Source organism: Bidens hawaiensis, unplaced genomic scaffold (assembly GCF_021521415.1).
Source record: "Bidens hawaiensis isolate Kalapana, Puna unplaced genomic scaffold, B.hawaiensis_p1.1 tig00007551_1, whole genome shotgun sequence".
Lineage (NCBI taxonomy): Eukaryota > Viridiplantae > Streptophyta > Magnoliopsida > Asterales > Asteraceae > Bidens > Bidens hawaiensis.
This window is the reverse complement of record NW_027491527.1, coordinates 115,505-136,749: the sequence shown is the minus strand read 5'-3', so window position 1 is coordinate 136,749 and position 21,245 is coordinate 115,505. Positions and strand designations below refer to the sequence as shown.

At 32.2% G+C, this 21,245-nt stretch overlaps 1 protein-coding gene and 1 long non-coding RNA gene across 2 annotated transcripts; both read left to right on the top strand.

The window, feature by feature from the left end:
- The first annotated feature begins 1,995 nt into the window (after window positions 1–1,995).
- On the top strand, window positions 1,996–4,258 carry LOC143635522 (uncharacterized). The gene is made up of 3 exons (XR_013154067.1): window positions 1,996–2,508; window positions 2,592–3,691; window positions 3,790–4,258. It is a non-coding gene; the product is annotated as an uncharacterized LOC143635522 (long non-coding RNA).
- A 4,106-nt stretch (window positions 4,259–8,364) lies between these two features.
- LOC143635536 (uncharacterized) lies at window positions 8,365–14,089 on the top strand. Its single transcript, XM_077103353.1, has 5 exons — window positions 8,365–8,483; window positions 8,890–9,632; window positions 11,967–12,087; window positions 12,572–13,170; window positions 13,275–14,089. The coding sequence occupies exons 1-5, from the start codon at window positions 8,365–8,367 to the stop codon at window positions 14,087–14,089; spliced, it is 2,397 nt and encodes a 798-aa protein (XP_076959468.1).
- Window positions 14,090–21,245: the final 7,156 nt, after the last annotated feature.

Here is a 21,245-nt window from a genome sequence, read left to right as displayed (position 1 = left end):
ATTTTACTTTTCAATTGATTGGTCTTTTCAAAACATTGTCAATATTCATTGGATATTTTCATGCTTTTCTGTTTTTATCCGTTTTAATGTATTGTTTTATTTAAAAGTTGTAAATAGTTAGAAAGGTAATTTTGACCTTACTTAAATATGTTTATAAACTTTTCATATATAATGAATATTATATATTATATTTAAATTTTCAAAAATGTAAGAATAATACTCAATATATATTTCAACTAATTTTAGATATTAACTAACAATGAAAATAAAAAAAAATAAGGCTATAATAAATAAAACAGAAATAAATCAGCATTCATACCGTTTAAAATTACAATCAACAACCTCGCTAACTCAGTTTTCATATACATTTTCCATTTACCTTTAAAACTATATATTTGGGACAATAATTTCTATACACAGACTTGTAATTTTGTTTTTTTCTATGTTATAAAAAATAAAACATATAATTTATCACCCATTGACCCTGTTTCAAATTCCAATCAAGAATCTGGCTAATTAAATTCTCATGTACATTTTTCAATTTCGTTTAAAAGTATATATTTGTTATTATTTATTTACATTCACGGATTAACAATAATTGAATTTCAAAGATTACAAACCATATTTTAGATTTTGAAATAAACTTTTACTTTTCAATTGATTTGTCTTTTCAAAACAATGTCAATATTCATTGGATATTTTCATACTTTCTGTTTTTAACCGTTTTAATGTATTGTTTTTAGAAAGTTAATCTTGACATTACTTAAATATTTTGATAAACTTTTCATATATAATGAATATTAAATTTAAATTTTTTAAAATTGTAAGAAAAATACTCAATACTTAAACTATATATTTGGGACAATAGTTTATATTTTGAAAATTATAAATTTTTAATCTGAAACTTTATAATCATAGATTTGTAATAATTATATTTTGAAAATTATAAACTGTAGTTTATATTTTTAACTAAACTTAAACTTTTAAAGTGTTTAGTCTTTTCAAAATATTGTAAATATTTTATGGATATTTTGATGTATTCTGTTTTTAACCGTTTTTATGTATTGGTTTATGTAAAAGTTGGTACAAACTTATATTTGTTTAGTCTTAATAAAGTTCTCTTTAGAGAAAATCTTTCCCAATTTAGTTAACAATTTATCAAATCAAGAAAGAAGATTTGCCTTCTATTTTTCATATAGCCTAAAATAGATTGTTGTTCTTCCTCTATAAATACTCCCCCACATGCTCACAATTTTGCACGCTCACCTCCCACTTGTCTTTAATTTCTGTATTGTATCTTTCTTGTGAAGTCATGGAACACGGGTATATTCTAATACTTTATGTTGTAATGCATTCTTTATTTATATCAGCTTATAATTAATAAATTTGTTTTTTGCATATTATTTTGGTACAGAAACATCACTTATTTGAAGGATTTGGATTTGGCTCGTCGTGATTACATTGTCAAAGTTCGTGTAATCCGTTTATGGAAGCAGCCTTTGTATAATAATCCAGATCAGTTTTACTCAATTGAAATGATTGTTGTGGATGTACAGGTATATCTTAATCCATTTAATTTATACATTTTCTTTTAAATTATGTTGTTTTATTTTTCATATTTTTTTGACCTATACTTTTTACTTACAGGGAACCACAATGCAAGCTAATGTTCTTAGAAGATGGTTTCCCAAATTTGAAAGTCTTCTTCATGAATCAAGTTATTTTTACTATTCTTTTATTTTTATAGTCAACAATATTATTTTTACTTTGCACAGTTGTTATCATATGTTGATTTCTTATTTGTTATTATATTAGTTTAGAATTTATATTATAATTTTGTAGTAAATATTGATAACATTTACTATAATTCTCTTGATTGTTTATACTAATTTTTTTAATAGTTGTTTACACTCTATTTTTTTCTTCATTGTATTTGTATTATATTTGAACATACGTTATAAAATTAGTATGTATCTTTAAGTAATTTTAGGAATATTTGTCAAATTGTATGTGAATTAAAGTTATTTGTATTTTATAGTTTTCCATTTTTATTCAAAAGAGTATAACCTATTTTGTGTTTCAACTTTTTTTATTTATTATTAAAATTAATAAATAATTTTAGATATTATTAATGAATCAGCTTCTTTATAATATTATCCTCTTTTTATACTTAATATTACTTTTACTTTGCACAATTAATATCATATGTTGATTTTTTATTTTTTTAGATTATGCTTTTAGTTTTTTTAAAATCACTAAATCATTTTTTGATTAAATCTTATTTACACTTCTTTAATTTTACTTTTGTAGACTGTTATTACATTGTGAGGCCTACGATTGGTTTGAATGACTCAAAGTAAAAATATGTGAACAACCAAAACAAGCTTGGTATTTTTGTGGACAGTGATGTGTTCCCATGTTTTGATTTCTCTGGTCCAGTATATGGATTCTGTTTCACAGATTTTAAGGATATCATTGAAAAAACTGTTCCTGATAATCAAGCTTTAGGTAAACAGATTTTATATTGTACAATTAATTTTTTTCTATGTACTTTAACTTTTTATATTTAAATCCACAAATTATTTTTCCAGATGTTATTGGTTTTGTTGCTGATGTTAAAGATCTGAAGAAATTCAAGACATCAAAGGGTAAAGACACAAAGAAAGTGAATGTCATTCTACAAGATCTTGAGTATGTATTCAGTCTTAATATTTTATAATTATAAATTTAGTTTGTAACCACTTTTGTTGAAATATTATTTTTAATTCTGTTTTGCAAGGATGAATTCAATTTACCTTTCTTTGTGGGATTCTTATGCTGATTCTGTTTTAGAGCACTGGCAAAACAGAAATGAAAATGGTGTTATTGTTGTTGTACTCCAGTCTGGCACATTGAAGTACTTTGGTCGTTTCGGTTATGTAAACAACTGTTTTAATGTTTCAAAGCTATTTGCGAATTCTGACATTGTTGAAATTACTTCATTTTGAAACAGGTTTTATACATTCATTATTAAAGTTTCATATTACAATATAATATGATTTTGCATATTTTTTATTTTACTCACTAAATTTTTCATTTTTTATCAGCCTCCTTTAAAACTCTGCTGGTTCATCATGTTCCACCCAATCATCTAGGTTATCTGGAATATTTTTATCCCTCTATGATGAATATGTTGTAAGGAGCGAATTTGTTAACATAGCTGAGATAACTTTGAATGAGGTAAACTTTATTTGACTTTTTTTAATATTTAATATTTATGTTATGTTATAATAGAGTTAACATAAATATAGGTGAAGTCTGTGGTTATTGTTGGCACTGTTCGGATGATACAAGAAGAATTGCCCTGGTATTATTTTGCTTGTAAAACTTGTCACAAGAAGGTTACAAAAAAGTGTGATAGTGATGAACATACTGTGGGTGTTTTGGTTGATCAAGAAGATGTTTTTGAATGTAAACAGAGAGTTGCAATAATACTGTTATTGAAGTTGTTGAAAGGTAATATTATATTTAAATTTTATCATCATATTTTTCTTATAATCATAGTATGTTACATGATTTATTATTTATGCAGGCTGAAACTCCCATTGGTGGTTCAGGATTCCACAGGAAGTGTTTCTTTGACAGTTTTGACAAAGAAGCTTCGAAAATTCTCAACACTTCTGCTAAAGCTTTAGTTGACAAACATGCTGCTGTAATATACCATTATTACTTTATAATTTTTCTGGCTTATATTTTTAATTTTAATAACTATTTGATGTTAATATTGTTGTAAAATGTTACTTAAAACAGGGTGTTGATAAAGTTTTGTATCCTGATGAGTTCGATGTTCTTGTGGGGAAAAAGTTTGCATTTCGGATTGATATTACCGAGTTTAATCAGAAAAACAACTTTTGGGTTTTTGGTGTTTCCAAAGTCATTGATGATGCTGATATTATCTTTGAGCTTAAAAAGAAGTCAAACAATTCTGAGGTAATACATTTATATAAAAATACATTCAACATACATTTTTTCACTAACAAACTGTGATGGTAAATTTTTCCAATTAAAGGTTGATGACTCCGCATGTTTGACCAACTGTTTGGATGATAGTTAGTCTCAAGACATACTGAACCCCAATGTATGACCTTTATATAGTTAAAATTATGTCAATTCTTTACAGTATTACATATTTTTTTCAACCTTATATAAATATAATTTTAAATATTTGAACTTCATTCTTTGTTTGTAAATACATATTAGGTTGATAATCTTGGTGGTATTGACTCAAGCCAAGCTCTTAAACAATGGTAATTACCATCAATTTAACTTTAAATTTTCAATTTATTAATAGAAAATGCAACATTTAATTACAAGCTTATTTTATAAATTTATAGGCTGTTGTTGAAATTATGGATGATAATGTCATTACTCCAGCTGGAAAACAAAGTAATGACAAACAAATTGAGAAGCCTGATGTTTGTGACACTGCAACTTTTTAAGAGGAAATCCAAAAATCCAAGTTTCAAGAAAAATTTGATGAACACTTACGATGTTGTTGAACTTGGGGATATGTCTACCACCAAACCTGATTGCAAGCCTGCCCTGCTAATCTCCAAGCTTGAAAAATGAAGTGTTTATGTTTATGTTTTTAATGTTCTTCTATGTTATTTTGAAGTCTTTTTAATTATCTCTGTTTTTTAAGAACTATTATCAGATCTTGGATTCATTCCAAGGTTTATGGTTTTATTGTTGTATTTCCTGTTGTGTACCTTTTGGTTTAAGACTACTTGGAAATGTATCACTATGTTATGGTTTTTAATTAACTTTATGTTTGTTTTGTGTTTATATTTTAAAGTATTACATGTTTTCATGTTACCAAAAACTTTATTTTGTTTTAAATTTTCAACTTATATATACATTTAAAAACTTTTAAGTTTTTTTGTCATTCAATATAAATTTCTTAATGAAAACTATAATGTAATGTTTTCAAATGTTATATAAAGTTTTTTGTTATAGAATACCAATGTTACGTTTTGTTCATTTAATTATTTAAATACCATGTTATAAATTACCTTTTCTTTTTAATACAACTACTAATTTTAGATTCAAAAATAACATTTTTTACAAATCACAATCAAAATACTGTTGAAGCAAAGTTTATGAGACAGAAAAGAAAACTCGAAATGGCTGTTAAAAAAACCCAACAATTTCACCCGCGATTCACTTTCGAATGTTATTTTTGTAACATAGTTATTTATTAATAATAAAAATAGACATGTTTATTAACAACCGTTATAATTTTTTTTTTCATACAGATTCACAGATAATAAGCCCACAATCTACCACCTCAAATGGTATAATTTATTTAATTTATATCTTCTTACGTAATTACAATTTGTAATTACAATTTATATTATTCACATATAGTTTTTAAAGAAAGAAGACAAAATAGAAAACAAAAGATGTACTCACCAAATTTAAGCCAAAATTTTCAAGGTAATATAATTAAATCTATTGTCCTTTATAATACATCCATCATAACAATACACATTCATGAATTTGCAGCATCTTTGAAAGACAACAATTTCAATTTCAACCTTCCAATAACACAACCAAATAAGCACCATAGAAAGGAAAATGATGTTTCTTATCAATCAATTACAAATGTTCATAACGTTATTGCTTCTTCGGATTACAATATTACACAACCACTTTCTAATATTATGTAACATCCTAAATTTTATAATATTAAATAAAGAAAGATTTCGTTGAATGGTCCGGCATTTAATAATATTAGCTAATATTAAACAAGAACGGATCATGGACTTAGATTAATTAAGATGGATTAAGGGTAATAGGCCTTAGGTCCATGGGCTTTAAGGGATATAAATATCCCCTTAAACCATCCTAAAACCCTAATTATCATTTCCATCTTTCATAAATCTCTACACACTCAAAACACACACATACACTACACCTCATACGGCCGAGAGAGTGAGAGAGAGCGGATTCAATCCAAAAATCAAGCCGACCACTATTAGATCTTCAATATACGAGATAACCAAGCAAACCGTGACCGCACCGAACGTATAAAAGGTACGTTTTGATCTTAAAGTTTACGTTTTTATAAACGTTTAGCATTGAAACTTAGAACGAGAGTAGATCGGGTATAAACGAAACATAAAGTTGTAAACTTGATGATAAATACGAGTGTAATGAACCCGAAAATGGAAACGGCTCGGTTAATGAACCCTTAACACTAGTATTGAACGTTTTTGAACTTAAAGGTCCAAACTTTACGTGTTTTCGGGTTAAACCATATCCAAAAAACGACCATAGGATTGATCGCGAGTTGGTTAAATATCGTATCCAAGAGTTTCACGTTAAACGATGATGATTTTAGGGATTAAGGATGAACAACGGGGCTGCTGCACAACTTCGCCTGCAAAGCCATAACTTCGCCTGCAAAGCTTAACTTCGCCTGCAAGCTTAACTTCGCTTTCAAGCAAGTTCGCCTAATTGATAACTTCGCCTAAGGCTAAGTTCGCCTAACTGATAACTTCGCCTAAGGCTAAGTTCGCCTAACTGATAACTTCGCCGAACACTAACTTCGCCTAATACAAGTTCGCTTACAGTAAGTTCGCTTATTGTTAAGTTCGCTTAATGATAAGTTCGTTGGAGCTAGCAAATTAGAAAATAAATTAAAAACCTAATGAAAAATGTGTTAAGACAGCTCGACCCCAGCCAGGGGCTCTGCCCCTTGGACCCTGCTAGGGGCTGCCGCCCTTAGACCTCGCTGCCAGGGGCGCTGCCCCCGGACCCCCGTTCGTTGTGGGTTATATAAAGATAGAAATACAACATGAGTTGTAGCAGTTAATTGATATATGTAAATATTATACAGTTAGCCGTGCACAGCTCAAGAAGGGAATAACGATTAACGGAGAGCGTAACAAGATTCAGGTGAGTTTCTAGCCCCATTTATGTGTTATGTTTTTGGGGCTATGTGCGTACTCAATATGTTTGCTAATACGCTTATCCTAAGAGATAAGTGTATGCCTTATGTGAATAATGTGAAATGCATGAATGATTGCTTGATGGTACGTGAACGATCTTCGGATATTGCACGTACTGTCAGGTTGTAACGCTATGTATAAGGTAAGTATGATATGTATGCTTATGTGTATGAATGTGATAAAGTTAATAAAAGAAGGAAATGATGGTTGTATGGTTGTATGGTTACGAAGAGGGTACTGGGCCCTAATAATACTCGAGGTATGATGTATGGTTGTATGGTAACGAAGAGGGAATCGAACCCTACTAATATTCGAGAACTAGGGAACCGAACCCTACTAATATTCGAGGAAAGAGGGTACCGAGCCCTAATAATACTCGAGGAAGGAGGGTACCGAGCCCTAATAATACTCGAGGAAGAAGGGTACCGAGCCCTAATAATACTCGAGGAAGGAGGGTACCGAGCCCTAATAATACTCGAGGAATGTAGGGCGTAATGCTCTTTATAACGTAAGATATGAAAGCAAGTTAATACAAAAGAAAGTATGAAAGTATGAAAGTATGATTGAAAGAATATAAGTTTATGTGTATTGTATAATGTATGATTAACTAGAACTCACTCAGCGTAGTTGACTTTTAGTATGCACGCAGGTGAGTAGGATGAGGCAGCTCGCTTGAGGAGACACGTGGCACTGAATAAGAGGCTGGCATCGGAAGATTCAAGACGTTTAAGTTTAATGTTTTGTTCATTTTGAAAGACAAGATGTTGTTTTAAGACAAGATGTGTTTTGCTATGAAATGTTTTACGAAAGTTTTTATATTCCGCGAATGTTTTAATTAACTCTGATATTTAGAACTGCGTTTATGAGTAAATCCAACACGAAAGTAGGGCTACCGGTAACGGGGCCTTACATATTACCAACGGTAAATAACTATACTTATCTTTTATACTTTTCCTTTAGATGATGATACATATTTTAATTTATATGTGACTACTTACTTATAATTGTTTTGTACATATATTATAGTGTCTTACAGCAATGATGATAACAGCAATCCACAAATCTCTCGGCTGATCAGAAAACAATATCTTAATTCAAAAAAAGCAACCGCTCAATCTTCTAACGCAAGGAATATTAAAGCATCTTCATCCAAATCAGAAAAACAAATATATCTAATACATCTACATCAGATGTAATAGAACAAGATCAAGATGATGATGATGTAGAATTAATGAATAAAATATTCTCTGGTAAATCTAAAGGTAAAAAATATTCTTTATTTTATTATATTTTTTTAACATATTAAATTTTACTATCTTATAATGACGTATTAATAAATGTAGTAAATAATTTGTATCGGATTATTTAGATCATGGAGATCAAAGTCATGTATGTGAAAAATGTAATGCAAAATTGTGGAAGGATGAAGCATTACGAAGTAGACAAAGAAAGAATAAATCAAGCATTAGTTTATGTTGTGGATACAGCAAAGTTCGTCTTTCAACTTTTAAAGAACCTCCATCCAGTTATAAACGTCTTTTTAGTGGTCTGGATTCAAAAAGCAAACATTTTTTGAAAAATATTCGTCGATACAATTCAATGTTTGCTTTTACATCAATGGGTGGAAAAGTTGATTCCTCCCTAAACCGAGGTAAAGGTCCTTTTATTTTTAGATTGAGCGGTGAAAATTACCATTCTATTGGAAGTCTTCTACCAACAGATGGTTCAAACGCTAAATTTTCTACGTTATATATATATATGATACTGAAAATGAGGTAGCAAACAGACAAGAATGTATGGGGTATGTTTTCTACTTAGTTAACAGAATTATATTTTATATGATTTATAGTTTTCACAATAGCTAACTAATTTTTGCATTACATATATTTTTTTTCAGTAATTCCAACAAGGCGTCGACAGAAGCATCTGAAACTTTAGATGTAGAGATTATTCAGGAGTTGAAAAACATGTTAGATGCACAGAATGAGTTGGTGAAATCTTACCGAATGGCCCGTGACTGTTTTCGATGCAATCCTCATGCTGATCTAAAGTTACGCCTTATTGCAAAAAGAAATAAAGATGGAAGAACATATAACTTGCCAACTGCTTCTGAGGTTGTTGCTTTAGTTGTTGGAGACATTGACACGTCACTTGAACCTAGAGATATTATTGTCAAGACCAAAGAAGGTTTTCTGCAACGTATTAGTGAATTACATCTCTCTTATGTGCCACTTCAGTATCCGATTATTTTTATTTATGGTGATGATTGTTACAGAATTGAAATTCCTCATCGTGATGTTTATGGTTCAAACACCACTAAAACACGCTTATGCACAATGAGAGAGTTTTTCTGTTACATGATCCAAGACAGATTGAATCATTATTCATTGATTCTACTTTCTAGGTACCTTTTTCAGCAATTTTTAGTTGATGCGTATACAATGATCGAAAGTGAAAGACTCTTTTTCATACGTAATCAGCAAAAGAAATTAAGATGTGAGACTTATGAGAATCTCCGTTCTTTTCAAAATCAAGGCAACAACGATCTGTCTACAGTTGGTCAGCGTGTTATACTACCTTCTTCCTTTACTGGCAGTGCACGTTACATGTTGCAAAATTATTTAGATGCCATGTCTCTTTGTAAGTGGTATGGCTATCCAGATTTTTTCATTACAATTACATGTAACCCTAAATGGCCAGAAGTTAAAAGATTTTTAGAAGACACAACGCTTAATGCCGAAGACAGACCTGATATTTTTTGTTGATTATTCAAAATCAAATTGGATTCTATCATTAAAGACATCAAGGAGAATTCAATACTTGGAAAGGTCCAAGCAGGTACTTTTTTCTCCTTATTTCTACCTATCATCAACAAACATATATGTATGCTACCAAACCATATTAAGGAAAATAATTATACATATCAAATATATTATCATATATCACATAATATATATAATTAGCATGCCATCCTAGAATAATAATATATTACATACCAAGCCTTATAAACATAAGGCAAACAGTTTAAAAAAAATTGTCTTTAGTTCACCATAACCATACCATTACATATCATAAACATGAAAAACAAAGTTTTCACCACCACCACCACCTGCATTCACCAGCACCCATCACTTGCATTCACAACCAGCCACCACCTATATTCAAAATATAACCAAAACTCAAAACATTATAACTTAAATGCTTAATTGTTGTTATAATTTTCTCAAATAATCTAAAACTACTATAATAATAGGTATTTTCAAGGCTTACTATTAAACCGTAACTAACTTATTGAAATGCTTTATATATTTGAACCTAAAACTATACTAATAAAACTCTAATAATAAGCAAACAAAAACATCTATTAAAATTTCTTATTTATTGGGTGTTTGGAATTCCTTATTTTCATAACTTATAACTGATAAAATTTTTGCTAAAGTTAATAAGGTGTTTGGCAAACCATAACGTCTTTTGGATTTTAAGTTATGGTTAAAGCAAAATATATGAGTTTTCAAAACTTAGGAATCTCTAACTTATTAACTTCATTGATTTGAATTACCTATTACACCATTTAACCCTCAAAACCATTACAATCCCTCAAAGAGTGTCTATTTTGGTCTTTTTGATTTTTCTAAACAAATAACTTAATCCAAACATTTTTTTCAAAAAATCTTTTTAAAAAATACACAACTTTATAACTCCTTTCAACAAAAACTCCCTTTTCACTTAGATAAGCTATCCCAAACACACCCTTAATAATCATATTATAACACTAATATATTACAACTATTTAGTTAAACAATATAATTCTCTTATACAAAACATATAAGACATTTCCCCTATTTTACTATGTGTAAAATGTTACATATCATAACTTTGTCAATCTATAAAATGACTACTAAATCCAGAAATACAAATACATTAAGGTACAAAGTTAACTAAAAAGATTAATATAGAAATTTCGATATTTAATTTATTTACCTCAATAGAAGCATTCATCATCACTTGTGATGTCTAGATCCACATTCGAGACATAGCCATCACTTCCTTCAGCTTCTTCATCACTAATCCAACCAGCAGCAACAAGCTCTTTGAAAATCTCTTATTCAACCTCCAATCTCCTTGAAAGAGCCTTTTTGAAACTGAGAAGCGATGATGAATGCGTTCCAACAAAAATCGGTTCAATGGAAAGCATTTTTTCAAAAAAAGAAACCCCTTGCATGCTCAGAACTTCATCCAATGACAAGTTTTTTGTTTCATCATTGTCATATCGCAGTTGGATGTTCTGATCAGTTTCAAAAAAAGTCCATTGAACGACTTGTGCTGGAACTTCTGGTTGTACTTGATTAGGATCAAATATTTGATAAAGATTTTTCATGAGCCTCACTGGTTTTCCAAAATCCTCTTCCGGACAGATCCCTAACTCATACAGCTTTCTGAGTACATGTTCTTCTAGATTCAACACCCCTCTCAACGTTCTTATTTTTATCACCCTTCGATCGTTCATTCTTAGCACAAAACAACCTTCTAAATGATTAAACCTCCATGATACTAGAGCTGCCATTTTTTTTCAGAAAACTTAAAGAACAAAGTTAAAAAGATGTGGTGTTCATCTATCATTTGACATATATTAATATACTTTGTAAACAAAATCTTCTAAATCTAAACATTTAATTCGTAAACCAGACTTTTGGTTTTCCAGCTTCCATCATTTTTACTTTTGACGGCTGTAGGTTATTATACCCCCTGATCTTTCATTTCTGATTTGACCTATTTCATATTAAGTTAACTATATATTATGCCATATTTAGTAATCCACCATATCTTCCCCTATTTTATATTAATTACAAACTTTCTATTAACATTAAATGTATTTTTTGTATTAAACTTTAATTAATACACTTATTTTTGCTATTCATTTTGATGTAACAATCTGATATGTTTGTTTATCTTTTTTTATAGTTGTATATACAGTGGAGTTTCAAAAACGTGGGTTGCCTCATGCTCATCTGTGTTTATTTATGCATGCTGATCACAAACTTCCAACAGTTGAACATATTGATCCATTTATTTCAGCTGAAATACCAGACAAAAAGTTAGATCCAGAATGTATTATCTTGTAAGGGAGTTCATGATTCATGGCCCGTGTGGCATTGCAAACAAGAACTGTCCATGCATGATTGACGGAAAGTGTTCAAAAAATTTTCCCAAAAAATTCCATGAATTCACATCAATTGACGGTGATGGTTATATCGTATACAGAAGACGAAATAATGGTTTTTTTGTTGAGAGTCAAGTATTATGTTGGATAATACAAGCGTTGTGCCGTATAACAAAACACTCTTAAAAAGATATCAAGCACACATCAATGTTGAGTGGAGCAATCAAGCCGGTTCCATCAAATATTTGTTTAAATATATAAATAAAGGCCATGATAGAGCATCGGTTTGTTTTGTACCAACCAATCAAGAAAATCACAATCAAGAAAACATTGATGAAATCAAAGATTACTATAGTTATAGATATATATCTGCATGTGAAGCATCATGGAGGATTTTTTCATATGATATACATTATAGGAATCCCTCAGTGATTAGGCTTCCTTTTCATCTACCTGGTCAACAACAGGTTATTTATGAGTCGTTTGATGATCTTGATGATATATTAGATAAACCATCTGTTTCTTCCTCAATGTTTTTAGAGTGGTTCAAATGCAATCAAAATTATCCAGAAGCACGTACTTTAACTGATGTTGAATTTCCTACAAAGTTTGTTTGGAAAGCCGACAAACATTATTGGAAACCAAGGGAAAAAGGATTTTCCATTGGCAGAATTCATGCAGTTTCTCCTTCTCTTGGTGAAGCTTATTATTTAAGAATTTGGTTGAACAAGGTAAAAGGTCCAACAACATTTGCTCAAATACGAACCGTCAACTCTGTTGAATATCCAACATTTAGAGATGCATGTTATGCATGTGGCCTTTTGGATGATGACAATGAATACGTTGAAGCAATTGTAGAAGCAAGTTTTACAGGCACTGGTTATTACTTAAGAAGTTTATTTTGCACATTGCTAATGTCGGAGAGCATGTCTAGACCTGAATTTGTTTGGGAAACTACATGGACTTATTTGTCAGATGATATTTTATACAAACAGCGCATTGTTTTAAAGCATCCAGGTATAAAAATTCATATCATGATTTAATTTCCTGTTTTATTATATCTATTTAAAAATCTATATTTAATTTATTTTTTGTATAACACATGTTTTTAAAATGTACAGGTTTAGAACTTATTGAAGAACAACTCAAAAACCTTACATTGTTTGAGATAGAAAAGTTTCTATTAAGAAATAATTCTACTCTAAAAAAGTTTTCTACCATGCCTTTTCCTAATCAAGATTCCATCTCTTCTGCAAATAATCTTTTACTTAGTGAAGAACTAGCTTATGACAATGTGATGTTAGCTCAAGAGTTTGAACAACTGTTTTCTTCATTTACTGATGAGCAGCATTCTGTATATGAAGAAATCATTGAAGCGGTTGATAAGAATAAAGGTGGGGTATTTTTTGTTTATGGTTATGGTGGGACTGGAAAAACTTATCTTTGGAAGACCTTATGTGCATCTATAAGATCCCAAGGAAATATTGTTTTAAGTGTTGCTTCAAGTGGAATCGCATCACTTTTGTTATCTGGAGGTAGGACTGCACACTCCAGGTTTCACATCCCAATTAATTTGGTTGAGGATTCATTTTGTTACATAAAGCCAGATAGCGATCTTGCATATCTATTAAGAGAAACCTCACTAATTATATGGGATGAAGCACTGATGGTACACAAGCATGGGTTTGAAGCTTTGGATAGATCATTAAAAGATATTTTAACATCCGCATCAGGGGCTTCTTCAAATTTACCATTTGGTGGAAAGGTGATTGTTTTTGGAGGAGACTTTAGACAAATATACCCGGTTGTCCCAGGTGGAAGTAGACAACAAATTGTCAATTCATGTTTAACTTCTTCTTACATTTGGAGAAATTGCAAAGTCCTTAAGTTGACAAAAAATCTGAGGTTAAGTACCTCAATCCAACTCAATGCCTAAGGAGTGGTACATTGCCTGCAAATTCATCCTTCAAAAACCCAATTTCAATGATTTGAAAGTGGATGATGTAGTGTGCTTCTTCAGGCTGTAGAAATAGAAATGATTGAAAATAAGATGATCAAAGAAGAAAAGCCATGTTTCCAGGCCACCAATGCTCACATTGCACCAATGGGCAACTTGTCAACCAAAAACTAACAATAGATTCGCATCATAGAGGAACCAGTTGAGCATGGTGTTGATACACCCAAATCTTTTGTTGGTGGTAGTACAAGTCACCATGGAAACCAGCAAAGGTTCAATGTCCAACTGATTGATGATACTGATTCTGCCTCAATGGAAAGTGGACATGTACCTTACACTGGTGGTGGAAATGGCCAAGGAAGTGAAACACAGGCTTTGCTTTCCATGTTTACAGAATCATACAATGCTTTTGTAGCAAAGAATCTGATTCATACTAGTGTCATCTAGGATGACCTTGAGCAGATAGATGCTGATGATTTGGAGGACATGGATTTGAAATGACAAGCAGCCATGTTGGCTCTTAGAAGCAAGAGGCTATACAACAGGACTGGTAGATCACTTCTATCAGGGCCTAATGAAAGAATTGGTTTTAAGTCAAAAGCCATTTGCTATAACTGCCAACAGCCTGGCCATTTTTCCATAGAATGTAACATGCTAAGAAACTTTCAGACAAACCAATTCCAAAACCAGTCAAGAAATCAGCAGCATCAATATCAACGTTACCAGCAGAGAACCAACAATCCCAATAACAACAATAACAACAACTTCAACAACTATAATCCCAACATCAACAACTTTCAAACTCAAATGAACAATCATCATCAAGTTGTGCCACAAAATAAAGGTTTTCAAAGAAACAACAACCAAAACCTTCAAACTGTTCCAAACAACTCAGTCCTAACAAACCAAAATCAACCCAGAAATCATGGAAATGTGGCTGTACCTACACAACATAAGGGTAATTTTGATTGGAGCAATCATGAAGAAGACGTTGCATATGACATCAAGAGAGCAAATGTGGCATTTATGGCCTTGATTGAGAAAGAAGCTGGATCATCATCTCAGGTACACTCTGCTCCTACTGTTGATTTAAATGAAATTATCAATGATTTGAAAACAAAAGTAGGCAAGCTGGAAAGTGAGTGTTTTCAGAAACAAAGTATCATCAATGGGTGTGAGGCTAGTGATCTGATCAGTGAAGAAAGGATGAAAAGTTTAGAAGAGGACTGTGTAATTAGTTACATAGCTAAGAAAAGGTACACCACTGAGATAGATGGATTGAAGAAAATGATTGTTGAAGAAAAGTGCAGAACACAAAACTTCAGGTTGAAAATGAATTTTTGAAGAACTTGGTATCCACAGGAAACATCTGTGGTATTCAAAGAGGAAGACAAATACAAAGCAGTTCCACCACCATTCAACAACAACTTTGTGCCAAAAGTTGATAAAGAGAAAAAAGATGCATATCTACAACAATTTAGAGATGTCTTTCAAGACAAAGAAGAGTTTGTTGATTTGTACAAGAATGTTGAGGTGAATGAAGTAGGAGAGTTTGTGGTAAAGGAAGAAGTGAAAGAAGACAATTCATTTGGAGTTCAAGTCTCTGAAGATGACTTTGATTCTGATGATCTAAACAAAGATGATTTGAGTGAATTAAGTGATCAGATCACTGATGAAGAGATCAAGGCTGCTGAAAGAGGAAGAAAGATAAAGAAACCAGATTCAATAGACAAACTTCCATTACTACCTCCAATAACACCAAAAATGAAGAAACATAATGAAAAAAATAAGAATATAACATGTATCTTTTGATATATGTGAGAGAAAAAAGGTAAGCTACAATGCAGCCAAACCACCAAGCAAGGATGTATTGGAGAAGATAAGTAAAAACAAAAAGAAAAGAGAAACTGAAGAAGTTGATGCTGAGAACTTTATTCCAGTTTACCCTATTTTCTCCAGTCATGAGGTGTTTGACATTGGGGAGGTGGAAACCATGGAAGAATATGAGAAGAGGCAGTCTAGACATAGAGAAAGTCAAGATGAAGAACCTTTGAATATGCAGAAAATTGTGTTTGTAAAAAGCAAGGTTGAAAGACAAGACATCAAGATTGAGGAATTTGTTCCTTTCTCAATTGATTTTGATGGCCTAAAAAATCAGAAGACAATTGGAGTCAAAGCCCCTAGACCAAGTGAAAGGTTCAGAAAGGGAAGTGATCATGAAAAATACAAGGGAAAAGTTTGGTGCAAGAAATGTGATGAGTATGGTCATCACACAGATTCTTGCAAATGAGAGACTCAAATTCAAGCCTTTTCATGTCCCAGATGAGAAAAAGTATGGACAAGACTTTGTTTTGTACTAGCAAAAGTATGATGCATACCTAGGAAAGGGAAAGGTGTGTGAAAAAGAGGCATTGAATGAAGATAGTTTGAAACCATCAGTAAAGACCAAGAAACATGTGGCTGAACAAGCTAAAAGGAGTAGATCTCCTAAGAAGCCTAAGAAAGCTGTCAAGAAGAACTTTCAGCCCTTGAGAATCATTCCTAAAAGGGATACACAATCAGTCAAGTCTGATAGCTCTCAAGGATCACCAAGCAGTGAGAAGACAAAAATCAGGGGTATCTTTCCTAGAAAGAAACCAACTGAACTTACTGGTGATGAGAAGTTCTTATTGAAACATGGTTATGAACCACAAGGATTCCTTTGGAAACCTAAGGTTGAGGCTAAGGTGGATAAAGTTGCTGATGTAAGAGACTACTCAGAAAAGAAAAACTATCTTTTTAAGGCTCCAGAGCACACTTGGTGCTAGTGAAGGCTCCAGATCACACTTAGTGCTAGTGAAGGCTCCCGAGCACACTTAGTGCTAGTGAAGAAATGAAAAATCACAAGTGCTAGTTCTACCGAGCACACTTTGTGCTAGGAATGAAAACCGAGCACACTTTGTGCTCGAGAAAAAAATTGAAAAATCACAAGTATTTTGCTTCTGAGAACACTCCCGAGCACATTTCCGAGCACACTTTTTCTCCCGGGCATGCTCGGTGTAAAGAAAATTGAAAAATCACAAGTGTTGTGCTCCCAAGCACACTGTGTGCTAGGAAACAGAGTTAGTGTGCTAGGAAACAGAAAATTTGTGCTTGTGAAACATTTCAAGGTTTTGAAGAAACTTTTATGATTTTTGGTGCCGTTGACCATTTGACCAAGCTATTCTCTACGGAAGATATATACTCACGGGTTTTTGGTAATTTTTCTCCAATGATCAACAAGCTTATGGAATTCAAACCTCATCCAATTTCACGACTTCATCAAAAGCTTTACAAGAACAAGTGTTGACCAAGCTTAAGGATTTATTCACTTTTAGTGTCAACCAACATATGAATATGTTTATTTTCATATTTCTACAATCTTGATAAGGATGGTCAAGATTGGTTCACCCACACTTGATTTGAAGACACATTTATTAAAGACAATTGCAACGAAATTGGGGGAGTAAAAATCTTTGAATTTCATTGCAAATGGTTAGCTTCAAATCAAGTAAAAGACTCAAGTTAAGGAAAAGTTGATCAAGATCAATAATCCAAGGATTTTCAAAGATGTTTTATCGTTTGTAAGTTTTCAGATTTCCTAGTACGGATGAGAAGATAGAGTCGTCACGAATAACAATGTCGAAAGGATGATTAGTAGAGTTTAACCTCCTATGAAATAGTCACTTGAACAGTCAAGAACGGGTTATGGTTGACTTGAATGCTATCTTGATTCAGGGAATGGTTTGAATATGATTTACAAGGGAAGAGACAAATTTGAAGAATTGAAGATTATTTGATGATCACATTGAGTTTATTTCTTTTTGTGATGACCTTGTTACTTGAAGTTGATCTTTGAAGTTCAAAGCCTCATTCATATGCCCATACAACTATATCCAAAAGTGGTAATTCGAAATGAACAATGGGAGAAGCTTAACGTGAGGGGGAGAATTTCAACGAAAGACAACGAGTTATTAGGTGATCATGGAAGAAATTCGATGGCATCGGTCTAGGGGGGGATTGTTGGAACTTATGTTTTAGACCGACGCATCGAATTAATATGTGGGTGAAAAGTATATTATTTGGTCTCAACCAAGGGTGGATGGCTTGAAGACCAAGTCATGCTAGACTAGTATAAATAGATGTTTTTATTCATTTGTCTAGTATGAGTGAGTGTATTGTGTATTAAGTGAGATCTAGAGTTTTATCCCTTTGAGAGAGTTTCCTCCTCCAGGATGAGCTCTCCTGGAGGCGGCTGATATTTATTGTGTGTGTATGTATGTATGTATGTATGTATGTATGTATGAGTGGTTCATCTTTTTGAGAATCATTCGACTAATGAAATCATATTACCAGTTCTATCTTGTTTGTGTTTCGATTACATATATGTGTTCATCCTATTTTATTGATTATTGTTAATCGAATCAGGCTCTCTCCCAATACATCTCATCCGTCCAAACATCTTTCAAGAGTGAATACGAGTTAGATATGATCCTAACCCTAGATCCGAGCTCCACCGTTAATACCGATTATTCACGCTTCCGCACCGGGGCTCGGTTCTATCATAAACATCAATTGTGTTTTACACTATGAAAAAACATAATGGAAAAAAAGTTTATTAACTTAAAATACTAAATCATAATTAAAAAAACATAATATAAAAAACACTATGTTAAAACACAATGAAAAAAAATCATTATGTTAAAACATAACTCGTAAAACATAAGTTGGTAAAATAAAATTTAGTAATACACAATGAAAAAAAACACTATCACTATAACCTATAACACAATGAATAAAAACCTAATATTTTTTAGAAAAATTATATAGCAATATGGTACGTATGTTAAAGATAAAAAACATTCATTATTATGGTGATTTTTTTAAATAAAAAATAGACACAATTACATAGATTGTCCTTTATTGTCACACCCTCAAAATCCACTAACGGAGTTTTACCGTCAGAGGGTGTGAACTGGCAGGATCGGAATCATTAGTTATAACCAAACCAAAGAAAAACGTTTAAATGAAAGTAAGTGCGGAAGCGTAAAACCTTAATTCAAAAGTTGCGTCACGCAGGACGACTTAAAACCAAATGTAAATGTTAAAATTAAGTTTGCAGAGTAAAGATGTTTTCAATTAATGCATGCTCCTAAACCGCGCGCCCGCCTCGGCTACCTGAGAATAACATACTAAAAGGGGTCAACACGAGGTTGGTGAGTTCACAAGTTATATAAGATAAATCGTTTAGCGTTTGAGTTCAGCGTTTTCGTTAAGTGTTTTGCGTAACCACGTTACGGCGTTTAAAAGTTTTGCGTAACCACGTTACGGCGTTTAAATGTTTTGCGTAACCACGTTACGGCGTTTAAGTGTGTAACCACGTTACAGCGTTTAAGTGTGTAACCACGTTACAGCGTTTAAGTGTGTAACCACGTTACAGCGTTTAAGTGTTACCAGATAATGTTATGTCAAATTATATATCGATAGGTAGCTAATCTATACAACAAGTATTACTAGGTGGTTCGAGACCGAAGCTGACTGTTTATCAAGTGCCCGTCACCAGGTCAACCCAGACCATGGTAAGTGTTAGCCAAAATTACACCCACTCAACCTCCAGTTGAGCTTAGCGTCGGGTGGGGTTTGTCAAACCCAGTAGTACTACTCAACAGTGACTCGCTATTCCAAATATTAACCGGTTCGATGCGTGGGACTTCAAGGGTTACGTGCCGCTTAGCCTCTACAAGTGATATATATAATTTATAACAAAATCTTAAATATGTGTTTATCTCAAAAATGCGTTTATCGGAGTATGTTATCTCCCCCAAGTGAAAAACGTTTGAAAACAGTTCAAAGAGCGGGGTAAGTGAACTCACTGTTTGCGAAGAATATTCCAAATTAGATCACCGAGTGATGCGCGTCGTAGAAAACTCTCTAGCGTTCTAAAATAACAAAGAGATTTTCTAAGTATCGGAACGTTTAACGAGTCTCTAGACTCGGCACATAATACCTATGCACGTATCATGTTTCGTGTTTCGTTTGTGAACCGTGTGTGATTTAAACAAGTACAATTGTGATACGATACACAAGTGAGCAATTACTTTCGTGTCATGTATTAATAACGTACTTACAAGCAATTATTCCCGTAAGGGCATTTTGGTCAACAAACAAAGACTAACTAACCATTATTCCCCATAAGGGCAATTTGGTCAATTCATGGCAATCAAACTAGCAACTATTCCCCGCAAGGGTATTTTGGTCCAAATACAACAATTATATAAAAGCTATCATATTTCATGCATTCCTACACAACTCAGCAGCTAGTTTCATTGTGACAGAATTTCTACTTGAAAGATTGTACTATTTCACTGATCATATCATCTCAATTAATTCACCAAAAATCACCACTGAAACATACATGTCTTAGGTTTCCAGAACATATTTTATATTATTTTTATTCCATATAGATTTCTCATAATGATCAAAACACTACAGTAAACTCATATCAGTCAGATTCATGCACAACAGAATGTTATTTGCAATTCCCGATAAACGAAAAATCCAATAAATGCAAGACCACTTGGGTTTGGTTCCTAACTCAGTGAGTCAACTTCCAGAAGTGGAACCAACCCAATTGGCCTCGTAGTTCATGAGATATAGAATTTACAATATAACCTAACAGCAGGTCTAACAGCTCAGCTTTGCATCACGTTTTTGTAAAATCATAAAAGTATACTTCCACTTATCCAAAAATTACGAATTTATACTTTATAGAAACTAGACTCAACCTAGTTTACTGCAGTACCCACAATCTCAATCAATTTTCACGTTTACACTTCGTTACAGTCAGTTAAACATCGTATATATATTCTGTCCAGAATCTGTTCACATCAAAACTCAACATCATAACAATCTATGAACTATCATGCATCCATATAACCCTCTAGACACCATAACTACTATCCATGCATATAAATCACACCATACATACAAGATTAGGGTTTGTGATCTAATCCAAATCAAAGACAACAATGAATCATGCAACAACATCAATCTAGTTATCAATCTATTATGCAACTAACAAGAATCATATTGATCACATACATACATATAATCGGCC